The sequence below is a fragment of the Chiloscyllium plagiosum genome, chromosome 35 (assembly GCF_004010195.1).
Source record: "Chiloscyllium plagiosum isolate BGI_BamShark_2017 chromosome 35, ASM401019v2, whole genome shotgun sequence".
Classification (NCBI taxonomy): Eukaryota; Metazoa; Chordata; class Chondrichthyes; order Orectolobiformes; family Hemiscylliidae; genus Chiloscyllium; species Chiloscyllium plagiosum.
The window spans coordinates 24,244,108-24,257,695 of NC_057744.1; the positions used below are offsets into that span (position 1 = coordinate 24,244,108).

At 40.9% G+C, this 13,588-nt stretch overlaps 1 protein-coding gene across 5 annotated transcripts in view; it reads right to left on the reverse strand.

Moving 5' to 3' along the window:
• Positions 1 to 13,588, reverse strand: part of opcml (opioid binding protein/cell adhesion molecule-like) — a 2,226,798-nt gene that overhangs the window by 65,315 nt on the left and 2,147,895 nt on the right. For all 5 annotated transcript variants that reach the window (XM_043676830.1, XM_043676827.1, XM_043676829.1 and 2 more), the window contains one exon: positions 5,357 to 5,477. In XM_043676830.1, coding sequence (XP_043532765.1) covers positions 5,357 to 5,477 — 121 coding nt within the window. The remainder of the gene's footprint in view (positions 1 to 5,356; positions 5,478 to 13,588) is intronic.

A 13,588-nucleotide genomic window follows, 5' to 3' on the forward strand; every position in this document is an offset into this window, starting at 1 on the left:
GAATCAAGGCCTGGCACAGACTGGAATCAAGGCCTGGCACAAACTACAATCAAGGCCTCGCATGGACTGGAATCAAAGCCTGGCATGAAGTTGAATCAAGGCCTGACACAAACTGCAGGCACTGACCGAATCAAGGCCTGGCACAGACTATAATCAAGACCTGGCACGTGCTGGAATCAAAGCCTGGCACAGTCTGGAATAATGGCTTGGCACAGACTGAAATTAAGGCCTGGCACGGACTAAATCTAGGCCTGCACGGACTGGAATGAAGGCCTATCATGGACTGGAATCAGAGCCTGGCACAGACTGGAATCAAGGCCTGGCACGATAGGGAGGCAAGCCCTGGCACAGACTGGAATCAAGGCCTGGCAGGGACTAAATCAAGGCCTGGCATGAACTAGAATCAAAGGCTTGCACAGACTAAATCAAGGCCTGGCACTGACTGGAATCAAGGCCTTGCACAGACCAAATCAAGGCCTGGCACGGACTGGAATCAAAGCCTGGCACAGACTGGAATCAAGGCCTTGCATTATATGGAGGCAAGGTCTGGCGCAAACTGGAATCAAGGCCTGGCACAGACTGGAATCAAGGTCTGGCATGGACTGGAATCAAGGCCTGGGGTGGACTAAATTAAGGCCTGGCATGGATTGGAATCAGGGCCTGACACAACCTGCAGGCAAGACCTAGCATGGACTGGAATCAAAGCCAGGCATGAAGTTGAATCAAGGCCTGACACAAACTGCAGGCAAGGCCTGGCACTAACCGGAATCAAGGCCTGGCACAGACTGGAATCTGAGCATTACACAGACTGGAGGCAAGGCCTGGCATGGACTGGAGGCAAGGCCTGTCATGGACTGGAATCAAGGCCTGGTACAGATTAGAATCAAGGCCTGGCACTGACTGGAGGCAAGGAATGCCACAGACTGGAATCAAGGCCTGGCACGGACTAGAATCAAAACCTGACACAGACTTAAATGAAGGCCTAACACGAACTCAAGGCCAGGCCTGTTACAGATTCGAGGCAAGGGCTGGTATGCACTGGAATGAAAGCCTGGCACAGACTTGAATTAAGGACTGACACGGACTGGATTCAAGGCCTGGCACAGAATGGAATCAAGGCCTGGCATGGACTGGAGGCAAGGTGCCAACATGGACTGGGGTAGAAGGACTGTTATTCTGAAGGCTTTATTTCCCTATTTTCTAATTTATTCCTCGGATCTGTAATGCTGGACTTTTTATCTCTTTGTTTTCTAATTTTCTCCCATCTAACTTGTACTAAAGCATTTATATCTAGGAACCTTTGTACCTCAGATGCCACCATAAGTGGTAACTTGTAAACTATTCACTGTGCTCATCTATGTACATGCAACAATAAAGCTAATTCAACTTGATTCAACAATAAATCAATCAAATAACAATTCTGCTGGCGTGCGATAGGTTTCTGGGTAACAAAGAATTCTACACGTTTTCCAGGAATTTCATACTGATAAAAACATTTGCATCACAGCTAATGCCTTTTTAAATTCTATTTGCATATTTGCACATTTCATTCATTTCAATCTCGTCAGCAACATTTCCCTATTGTTCTGAAAGGGCTGCAGTAGCATATATGTAAACAATATTATATGAGATAGGAAAAATAATCTAACATATTATGTAATTTGTAACATTATTTTCCAAACATTGTTGATATTGTTGACAAATGGGACAAAGATAAACAAAGCTGGTTACTATGGTTTGCAAATTTTCTATCATAATATGGTGATTGAGAATCATAGAATCATACAGCGCAGAAGAGGTTCTTCAGCTAATTGAGTCTGCGCCATCAAAAAAACACCGATGCTACTTTTATACGAGTCCCACTTTCCAGCACTTGACCCACAATCTTGAAAGTCACGACACTTCAAGTATTCATCCAAGTACTTTCTAAAGTACTTGAGGTTTCCCGGCTCACATCCCCTTCTGAGGATTCCAGATTCTCACCACACCCTGAGTGGAAAAAAACATTTCCTCAAATCTGCTTTAAACCACCTGTCTTTCACCTTAAGATTATGCCACCTTGTTGTTGTCCTTTTAACTGAGTGGATCAGCTGCTTTTTATTCACTCTGTCCAAGCCCTTCATAATCTTAAGCATCTCAATCAGGTCCACTCACAACCTTTTCTGCTCCAAAGAAAATAACCCAAGCATATCCAGCCTCCTTCATAGTGAAGATGATCCATCCCAGGCAACATCCTTGGTGAATCTCCCTGCAAAGCAATTGCATCCTTCCTAGAGTGTGGCGACCAGAACTGCACATGGTACTCCAACTGTGGCCTAATCAAAATCATGTACAATTCCAACATACCTTCCCTGCGCTTATAATTATGCTTCGACTGTTAAAGTGCAGTGTCCTATATGCCTTCTTGGCCACTCTATTAACCTGTCCTACTGTCTTCAGGGATCTGTGGACAAGCAGCCCAGGATCCCTGGCATTCTTGGGAATTTCTCAACTCAAAGAAAACAATGGAGAGTGTCTGTATTGACAGAATATGAAGCAAGTTTGATCTTTAGTACACAGAGATCACTTAAATTCCTGTCATCTCTGGTTCACAATTGCTCAATGACCTTGGAGTTACAGCACTATAATTTTACAATTTGGCATTCAGTGAAAAATGTTGGCAGACTGAAGTGCATCACTACATGGCATGCTTTTCAAGCTGAGATAAAAGATCACTGGAAATATTGATGTGCAAAGTCTTTGTTGTGTGTTAAAAGCTACTTTTCCACAATTATGCTTATAAAAATTGAAATAATTTCTGAATCTGAGAGAATTCGAATGGGAAATAACTTATTCATGACCACTGTAACTTGAACCAGTTGTTTCATTTTAGGTTTATGCTTTCTTCTCTGTTTGATTAATACCCTTTGCCAATTTGCATGGCTGCTTTTCATATAGTTTCCATCAACATGGTAGTAGATAGCAATCTTGAATTTGCCTTCTGTGACAAAACCTCCTGGTATTAAAAAAAATTCTAATTTTCCATGACTGTTGGTGAAGTTCTGCCACATAGATTTGAACTCTGTTGGTCTCGGCACCCCATCGTTTCCATAACAGCTCAGTGGTGATTAAGAAACTCAAATCTAGTGAACATAGGTCAATTTTTCTTGCTGCTATCATAAAATCTGCCTATTTTATCGGAAGAAGTGGATCTTCCGGGTGGCACGGTGGCTCAGTGGTTAGCACTGCTGCCTCACAGCACCAGGGTCGCATGCTCGAACCCAGACTCGGGCAACTGTCTGTGTGGAGTTTGCACGTTCTCCCCATGTCTGTGTGGGTTTCCTCCGGGTGCACCGGTTTCCTCCCACAGTCCAAAGATGTCTAGGTTAGGTGAATTGGCCATACTAAATTCCCCATAGGGTTAGATGCATTAACCAGAGGAAAATGGGTCTGGGTGGGTTACTCTTCGGAGGGTCAGTGTGGACTGGTTGGCCCAAAGGGCCTGTTTCTGCACTATGGGGAATCTTCTCCCTAGTAAAGTTGAGAAGCTAACTAACCCAGGTGGGATCCACATATGGAGATGCGTGTGTCCCTCTGCCCTCCAGTTGTATTTTGGTGGGGAGTAGGGAGGTGGGGGGGGGGGGTGTTGCGATGGTGGAGATTGAATTGGCTTATTTGTCCAAAGAGTTTCAAGCAGCAACAGGGTCACATCTTAACTTCCAGCTTCACAATTACATAGTATGGGCTGAAAATGCACCTCATACCAACCAGCTTAATGGCCTTTGGAAGGATTGTTAGAAAACTAAACATTTGCAAAATATTACAGAAAATCAACATTTTCAATGTTAACTTCTCATGAATAGTTTAGCCTTGGCCTAATAGCTTAACACATTACCCAGTGCAGCACTAAACCATATGGTCATTGTCTTATTTCTCCCTTGTGCCAGCTAAACTGTTCACAATTGCCTTCAACAATTCTGGACTTGGTTGGAAGCAAAATTGAAATCAGCGTGTACATTTTTCAGTATTATCTATCCTTCCTTGATTAACACAGAATCAACTGAGAACTAAACTGAGCTGATTGCTAACACACTTGGTGATCCAACATCATGTCAACACTTGCAGTCTAGATTCACACATACAAAATTACCACTGGGCTGTGTTACTCAAGGATTGCTTACAGCTGGTACTGCAGCCAGAATTAAATGATCCACGAGAGAAAAAAATATTTACACAGAAAAGTTTTTAAAGCCTGGAAATATCGGCAAAATTCACAAAAAACAGGACAAAACCAACCTGGCCAATGCCTGCCTCACCTATCCACTCTTTAACCTCAGTAAAGTGATGGAAGGCGTCACCAATATTGCTATCAATGCTCAGCAAATACACTGCTCAATGACACCTTATCTGGATTCTGTCAAGGATACTCAGTTCCTGATCTCATTACAGTCTTAGCTCAAACATGGCATAAAGAACTGAATTCGAGGGTGTGATTGGAATGAGTACCCGTGGTATCGAAGCCACATGCGACAGAATGAGGCATTGAGTAGCCCTTGCAGAACTGGAGTGAATGGAAATCAGGGAGGAAAGTCTTCACTGGTTGGAGTCATACCTGGCACAAGGAATGTCAATTTTGGTTTTTGGAGATCAGTTGACTCAGCTCCAAAGCATCTCGCAGGAGTTTCTCAGGCCAGGTAATCAACCAAGGTTTGTGTTTGTACTTGGACTTGGACTGACAGAATATACCGAAAGCATCTCTCTCTTGCCATCTAGATGGCACCTTGTCTGCTAAATTTGAGTGCATCAATATTCTTGCTCGGAGACAGAGGATTTTTAATGGTAGACTTCAGTTTCACAATTAGCATCACCAGTGACTGTAGACATCAGCAACAATTTTAAACTACCAACCAAATACCAAAATCTTTGGATGGCCACATCCAACTGGCTCCAACCAGTGAACACTTATTTAACCTTTCCTTTCTTATATAACTTCAATTCCTTGCATGTATTTTTACATGCAAGCTGTGGAAGTCAGGACACTTTATAAGATAGTTAACAGTTTTACCTGTGTGGTGCAGAATAAAACTGACCTTTTCTTATGTTAACTCAAAGCTATATGTTTGAATGGTTATTTATACAGGAAAATGGATCAGTCCACACTGAATTGATAAACACATTGTCCCAAACCTCTGCTCCAAACAAGGAATGGAAAAAGTGTGGAATCATACGATGCCTCCTCACTCGGTCCTAACACCAATATATATTTCTTTGAAACATATCCACATGCTATTTGTCGGCATGACAAAAATAAATATTGTCCCATGTACCATTTTCACGAGAAATGTTAAAAGGAACCCTCTTTATAGATAAACACTACCTTCGGTCTTCTTTGTACCATTCAAACTCTGGTGATGGGACAGCAGCAGCTTCACACTGGAGAATGCCTTTCTGTCCAACTGCTGCTCCGACATTCCTAGTATCAGGGATGTATGGAGGGTCTGTAAAGCCAAGCAAAGACAGCCATCAGTGCTCGTCTGGAACAGCAATTGATCAGCCATAACTTCATCTCCGTTTGAGTAAATACAGGTGGCTCAAAAGATGCAATGTTGCAACCAGCATAGTATAATTCCTATTCAAATGATGTGTTAGTGATCTGGCGGTCATGGATCCCGATAATTATTGTTAACAATCAAGTGGAAACTTAGTTAGTATTTCATTTAATGGTAAAATAACCAAACAATTCTTGCAGCTTTACCTTAGTCAGTGAAGGTACTTCTATATTACTGAAAAAGTAGACATAGAATTGTGGGCAAACTAAGGTCCATGGCCATCAAAACCAAGAGAGGTGAATGTCATTGCCATACTATTTCACTGAACACATGATTAAAGCAAACCATCTTTCCTGAACATCTATTTGAATTGCTCCACAGAGGCTGGTATCCCATCACCAAGTCACCCTTTATTTACACATGTATAGTACTTGACACTGATCTGGCTTCCTTCTCAGAGTGAACAGAACCTCTGTTTATTTTATTTATTTTCTGCCACACTACCGCCTAACTGCGGTAGTGCTTATTTTTACCCCAGCACCCAGGTTGTGTGTGTGCAGGTGTGAGAACGTCTGTTTATATCTGTCAGCCATAGCTCCCTGATTAGCCCAGGTTAACAACTTAAGGCGGCACGGTGGCACAGTGGTTAGCACTGCTGCCTCACAGCGCCAGAGACCCGGGTTCAATTCCCGACTCAGGCGACTGACTGTGTGGAGTTTGCACATTCTCCCCGTGTCTGCGTGGGTTTTCTCCGGGTGCTCCGGTTTCCTCCCACAGTCCAAAGATGTGCAGGTCAGGTGAATTGGCCATGCTAAATTGCCTGTAGTGTTAGGTAAAGGGGTAAATGTACGGGAATGGGTGGGTTACGCTTCGGCGGGTCGGTGTGGACTTGTTGGGCCGAAGGGCCTGTTTCCACACTGTAAGTAATCTAATCTAAACTTCAATCAAGAAAAACGTATTCTATGAGATCCACCCAGCTGATCTTTTCACAATCACTGGACGATACACTGCATGCAGTTTCAGAAGGATTTTGTACAATATTATTTTTCTCTACATTGAATAATGAATAGATCTTTTTGCAAGTGTCTTCTTTCAGGATATATATGAGGACGTGGATAAGAAAATAGTGCTGAGGAATGGGATTGGAGCATCTTGAGAGATGTTTTTAAATCCAGCCTTCAATGACAGGATACACATTTACTTTCTGTAACAACTGTGTGAGCTTGTGTGAAATGATAGATCAACCGTTTGAATGAGCATCAACAACATGGATAGCAATCATTTCCTTTCGCTGCTTTGTTTGCCTTTGCTTACTGTGCTCATGTGGAGGTCATAACGTGAACCACCTAAACTGCCCATTGATGCTGCTAGATATACCTCTTCTTTGGATGTGTTGAAGTTCAGAGATCAGCAGGTATGCAATGTTCATAATGTAAATGTTGCAAAGAAGCTCTTAGGTGCTGAACAATTTGTCTATTTCAATAAATTTCCATCAATTTTCTTATTACATTGGTACTATTAGATTAATTGAGTCTGAAAGATCAAGTTAGTTTTAATATCAAAATGAAATTTGAAAAAGAACATTTATTTTTAAAATAAGTGAACTTCTTCATTACAATTCTTGAAAACTGAAATTCTTCATTGTCTTCTCTTTTTATCCTCAGTTTCTCCTTCCGATGTTGCCATGAAAATATCTCTGGTCTTAATTTCCCACGTCCTGACTTAATTCCTTTATCTGCTGAACTTAGTAATCTTCCCAAAACTTCTTGTCTGATATAAACAATTCAATTAGGTAAAAACAAGGACTGCAGATGCTGGAAACCAGAGTCGAGATTAGAGTGGTGCTGGAAAAGCACAGCAGGTCAGGCAGCATCCAAGGAGCAGGAAAATCGATGTTTCAGGCAAACGCCCTTCATCAGGAATAAACATAAACCATAAACAATAACCCATAAACAAATCAATTGCCTTTTCTCTATCCCATTAGGAGTTTTTGGCTGTCGAATTATAGTCAGATATCGACCTCATTTTGCAGTATTTTATAAGACCCAGAAATGAATCAATATGATGCTTACTTCAGTTGCTAATAAGCTTTGAAGGACCTATATCCAACAACAAATTAAATTCAAATCATATTATTAATCTTTCATAATCATTGATTATCGACAAAACGTGAGATTTACTCCTTTCATGTTACAACAAGGAGAAACTAGAAGCCAATCCCAAAGAATCTGTACATGCTGTATGAAGCATCACAAGCTAAAGATCTAGCTTTGACACTTTTCTCTGACAATCTACGACATAACAGGCAGTACCTTGAACAAGAGAATGCAAGAACATATTCATTGTGTAGAAAATAATAGGACTGTCTCCCAGGCAGCCATGGGTAGCTTGGATAACAGCTGACTTGGGTTGCTTGCAAAACAGAAGCATTTGCATCTCACAGAGGAAGCTGGAATGGGATCAAGTATCAGCTGAAAGGGCTGAGAATCCCAGTACTGAATTGGAAATACATGTTCAGAAGAAGTGCTAAACATTAGGGATTAGTACATGTTCCAAGGAAAAAAAGGCTGAACAAAAAAGCAAAGATCTTTGTTGGATCCATTTAAGAGATGCTTACTTAAAGATATGGAAGCTTCCTATTGGCACCTAGGTATTAGTTGAGAGACTTTGTGCTCCTGGAGAATCAGAATATTTATTGCGTGACTATATGCTGTTAAACAAAAACATTTTTTTAAAAATTGAATTACTGTTTGAGAGTTCTGAATCTCCAGAAGATTTGCATGTTGTGGTACCCTACATTGAATGTTGTATGAGAAACTCAGTTACAGTACCATATTTTGACCACAGACTTCAAAACATTGTGCAATTAGAAGTAAGAGACACAGGATAAGATTTGCTTTCCAGGGATGGGAAACTAAGATGGCAAAGTTTCTGAGTCTATATCCACCTTCAGAAAAACAATCACTTCATGGAATTTTCATGGGGGTGTCCTTATAACTGTGCAGGAGACCTGTTTACTGTCTAATGGAAGACAGTGGTTAGACTAACCAAACTAGAATGGCAATCAGGCTCCTTCCACTATAAAAGAAGAAGGGGTCTACAAGGAAGAGGATATTTCAGGACGGAAACCCCTCTTTCCAAAATTTAAAAATCTTAAAACAAAATTAGGTTTTTTAGGCAGGGCATCAATATGGGGACGTATCTGCCTGGGGAGGCATTCTGGAGTTCAGTCTATGGGCTGCTCCTGAACCCAGAGTCTAGATTAGAGTGGTGCTGGAAAAGCACAGCAGGTCAGGCAGCATCTGAGGAGCAGGAAAATCAACGTTTCGGGCAAAAGCCCTTCATCAGGCATAGAGCCGGGCTTTTGCCCAAAACGTCAATTTTCCTGCTCCTCAGATGCTGCCTGAACTGCTGTGCTTTTCCAGCACCACTCTAATCAAGACTTTTGTTTCCAGCATCTGCAGTCCTTGTTTTTAACCTGCTCCTGAACCCAGATGAACAGGCCTGACTAGAAAGCTCTGGTCTGCCAGGTAAAAACAATGACTGCAGATGCTGGAAACCAGATTCTAGATTAGAGTGGTGCTGGAAAAGCACAGCAGTTCAGACAGCATCCGAGGAGCAGCAAAATCGACGTTTCGGACAAAAGCCCTTCATCAGGGTCTGCTACCTGCTGGAACCTGCAAAATCCCAGTTAGTCTCCTTGAATGTTCCTCCACAGGCTCTCATTGGAGCCAAACAGCCTGAAGATACAATGGATCCAGGAACCAGCATGCCAGGACTATTCCTTAGTTTCCATTTGTCTTGATCCATCATACCTCCAGGTCTCAAAATCCTGCCCATAACGTTAATGCAAACAGCAATCTGTTTCATTAACGTCTGAAAAGCAATTGTGCATGTTTGTAAAATCTCACAACAACTCAAAATGTGTTATGACCAATGGAGTGCCATCACTGACAGATACATTTTAACCAGACTGTTTGGGGATGCTATACACTTGTGGAGCAGGTGGGACTTGAAAGCTGGCCTCCTGCCTCAGAGGGAGGAACATTATCCTGAATCCAAAAGAGCCCTCCCATCTCTGATATAATGCAGGAAAAAGCAATTTGCAAACAAGTCCTGAAGATTGCAATTAGATCTATTTTTTCATAATGATGTTGATTGAGGGATAAACACTAGCCAGTGCACCAGGGAGAAGTTCTTTCTCTTCTTCAGAACAGAGCACTATAGTGTCAACGAGCAATATTTGCTTAAGTCTCTGAAGTGGGATTTGAAGTTGTTTGCAATTCAAGCGAGAGTGTTGCCACTGGGTCGCTGTTGTCACTTTGCTCATTAATCCAATTTTTCCATTGGACTATTCCAAGTTGCTGAATTACAGAATGATTCTTAATGCCTTTTGGACTGCCTTGGTGATTTCTGAACACAATTCATACTCGGTCTAAGAAACACAACTTAAACATTGACTGAGAATTACTGATGACTCTTACCGAGGCAAGTTTTAAGCATGACAAATTAATCATTTTTAAAATGGTGAAGCAAGATTATTGATCTTCATGACTAAATGACAATTTGGTTCAGGCATTAGTGGAAAACCCCCAATCAATAATTCATTTAAGAGCCAGCCAGTTAAACAAGCCTCACATAACAAATGTTGTCATGAACATTAAAAAAGATGAAATGTGCAGCCAGAATGCTTAATACCTGAATTAACTGTGCCCTTGCAGAAAATAAAATCTGAGGAAGGTCGCACAAATCATTAACTGAAGTGACTGAGGATCAGTTCAGTTGGGCATTATGGCTATTTCCAAATCAGAGATTCAGAAGATGCATGCCACACAATTAATAATTGCGATCGCCATGCTTGTCACAATGTTCTTATTGATTTTTATTGTTAAGTCGAACATCGAAAGGTTAACTCTGATTATATGAAGCTGACACTGATGACAAGAATGACAAGACCTTATTGTGACTCCCATCAATAATTCAAATGAGCCATTCAATTACTGTCCTGACAGGAGATAGATAGAGATATTTTCTTCTTTAAAAAGGAGAAAATTGCCATTTTGTTTTTTTTTTAATTAAGGAGGTTTAATACACCAGACATTCTCCAGCATGGATTTTGACATTTCTAAATAAGTCCACGGTACCTAAAAATGGCGAGAAGTGGATAAAGACTGTGATGCATATGTCTTTGAGTAATACCACAGGAAGCACATAATTGCTGATGGGACCCAGTCTATGGTACCTTGTAAGTGATTCCAACTTCTTTGATCTTTATGGCAAAGGAAAGGTAGTACCCTTTCCTGTGAACAATGTGATAATAATGACCTTGCTTGCTTGAAGGGATGCAATAGCACTGAAGTTGATACCCATAAAATCTTTAAAAACTGCAGTTAATGCTGTGCATATCCCAGTGTAAGGTTGGAGTAGCAGCTGTGTCAGGTGACATTCAGCTTTCTATCTGAAACAAATACTGATCAGAGATGCCCCAACATTGCAGGATGGCTGTGAGAACTTATACAAATTGTTGTTCTTATACAGAGTTTGGACAACTCTAATTGCCTTTGAGAAGCTCCAGGTGAGAACTGACAGTTCATCTTTAGTAGATAGACTCAAAGTACTGTTAAGGAGGGTGTTCCAAGATTTTTAGCTCATGGCGATAAAGAAATGGTGACACATTTCACTCTCAGCATGAGTTGCAGATTCAGAAGTTCAAGGTGGAGGTGTTCTTATGTGTCTGCCGTCCTTGTTATTCTAGGTGACGTAGGTTGTGGTTTAAGAAGTGCTGTCAATGGAAAATAAGCACATGTCTGCCAATTTCAGGCCAGAAAAAGTTTTACCATGTTGGGTTGGGAACCTGAAATACTGTAGGCTTCTTAAAAGAGAACTGCTACAGAAAAAAAATAATTGAACGTGTAAATTTAGTGGCTGGTTGATTGGAAAAATATCAACGTGGGACTGATGGGATGTAACACTTAAAAGTGTCAGTGAAACTTCAAATTGTCTGGACAATGAATAGAAAGTATGAATCTCTTGTGAATGCAAATATAAATCAGAGGCTGACGACTGTTTGCTCAACAGCCAGCCATCCACTGCAAGTTACTTCCCAAACCTCAAGCACATTTTCTGTTTTCCCTTTGAGGGACAAAGGTTTACACAAGAACAGGTTTTAAAAAGCCATTTTTTAAGTCCACTGGTGTGTGCTGGTAGGACTGAACATTTTCATGTGTATAGTTTGGGATCAACCATTAACATGTTGTGAAGGTCACTGTGGAAAGAATTATCCCCAATGTTGTACGTAAGGATCAGCTCTCACTCTGACTTGTAAAAAATCAGCTAGCTACTAGCCAAACAAAAGGGAAGCACAGCAAAAGAAGAACACCTTCTCACTCTGAACATTGGTCTTTAATCACAACTGAAAGGAATCAGCATGGCAGAAATTCAAACCAATCTACAAAACTAAGGATTGTGAAACCGACTGTTCAATTACCATCGTCAATGCTATGAGTAACCTGTATTACAACAACCAGATTGTGCAACCATCTGCAATTTGTGAAAACTTCAGAGATTTTGCCAAGTAAACTTTTTGGTTCACCCCTTATTTCTAATCTGTATATATGTGTGCTGCAACAATATTGCTTCTCATGTTTAGGAATTAATAAAATCACCTTTTCCAGCAATTTTAAGAAAACTAAGTTGCCTCCTTATAAAACACAAGTTTATTTGGATCTGGGAGGAAGGTATATAAATTAACCTTGTAACCAACCAAGGGAAAGGTGAATAAAGAAGTGGAGTCAGTTCATCCCTTTTCACCCGGAAGTGTAACAGTTTGGGATATTCCTTCTGGAGTCATAATAAATTGAGGAACATCATCTGGGATTTGGTCATAACAGAGGCAGCTTAGTATCTAAAAACTGGTGTTCCATAGCCTAAATTAATCCTCTGAGTAAGCCAATATTGCTTCACTTTAATCTCAAACTTCTAATATGTAAATGCATGCCATAATTATTTCTTCAGGGATTCTTTATTGTCCTCATTTTACTTTGTCTGCATCGTCTAACTATGTTCCTAGTTGGTTTCAAAAACTGCTTCAATAATATATTTTTTGTGACATGAAAACAGTTGAAGGATCAATGTCTGATTCAATATTCTACCTTCCTTTAACCTAACTCTCAACTCAACTGTCAGAGACTCAATAATTAGCTACCTGTAATGAAAATCTGCCTACACGGATCTGTAGGAGCCATTTAATAATGGCAAATAATATTACAATTTGAGACGAAAAAAAATCATACGACAAATTGGAGCAGAGACATCAGGAATACTTTAAGCAAAAATGTCAGCATTAATTTGAGGTGCTGGAAGCTCAAAAATCCTTTTGAAACATCAACATGCAATTATGGAATACTTACAAAAGACGATGAAACAATTACTGTACAATAGAGACATGCAATGTTTTCTGTCATGGAAGAGTCACAGAATTTTTATGTCTCATTGAGGACTGATTTTCTGAACATTCAAATTTTTAATCCAGACGTACAAAAAGGGAGTTCACAATGGAAGACAGCTACCGTTTCTTTCGGTCCAGCTACTGGATTGCTGGGGAAAAAAAAACTAAGAGCACAAAAAGCAGCAGATGCTGAAAATCCAACATTGAACAACATTAGATTGTGTCAGCTGCTACATGGAATAGTGAATCCCTTGAGTATCTCTACATTCCACCCCTCTTTTTATTACACAATAGTTCAGTTGCTTATCAACCTTCCCCTTCCTCTACTATACTATTCTAACCATTTACTTTCTCTCTGGAACAATTAGATTAGATTACTTACAGTGTGGAAATGGGCCCTTCAGCCCAACAAGTCCTCACCGACCCACCGAAGCGCAACCCACCCATTCCCCTACATTTACCCCTTTACCTAACACTATGGGCAATTTAGCATGGCCAATTCACCTGACCTGCACATCTTTGGACTGTGGGAGGAAACCGGAGCACCCGGATGGAACCTACGCAGACACGGGGAGAATGTGCAAACTCCACCTAGTCAGCCGCCTGAGTCGGG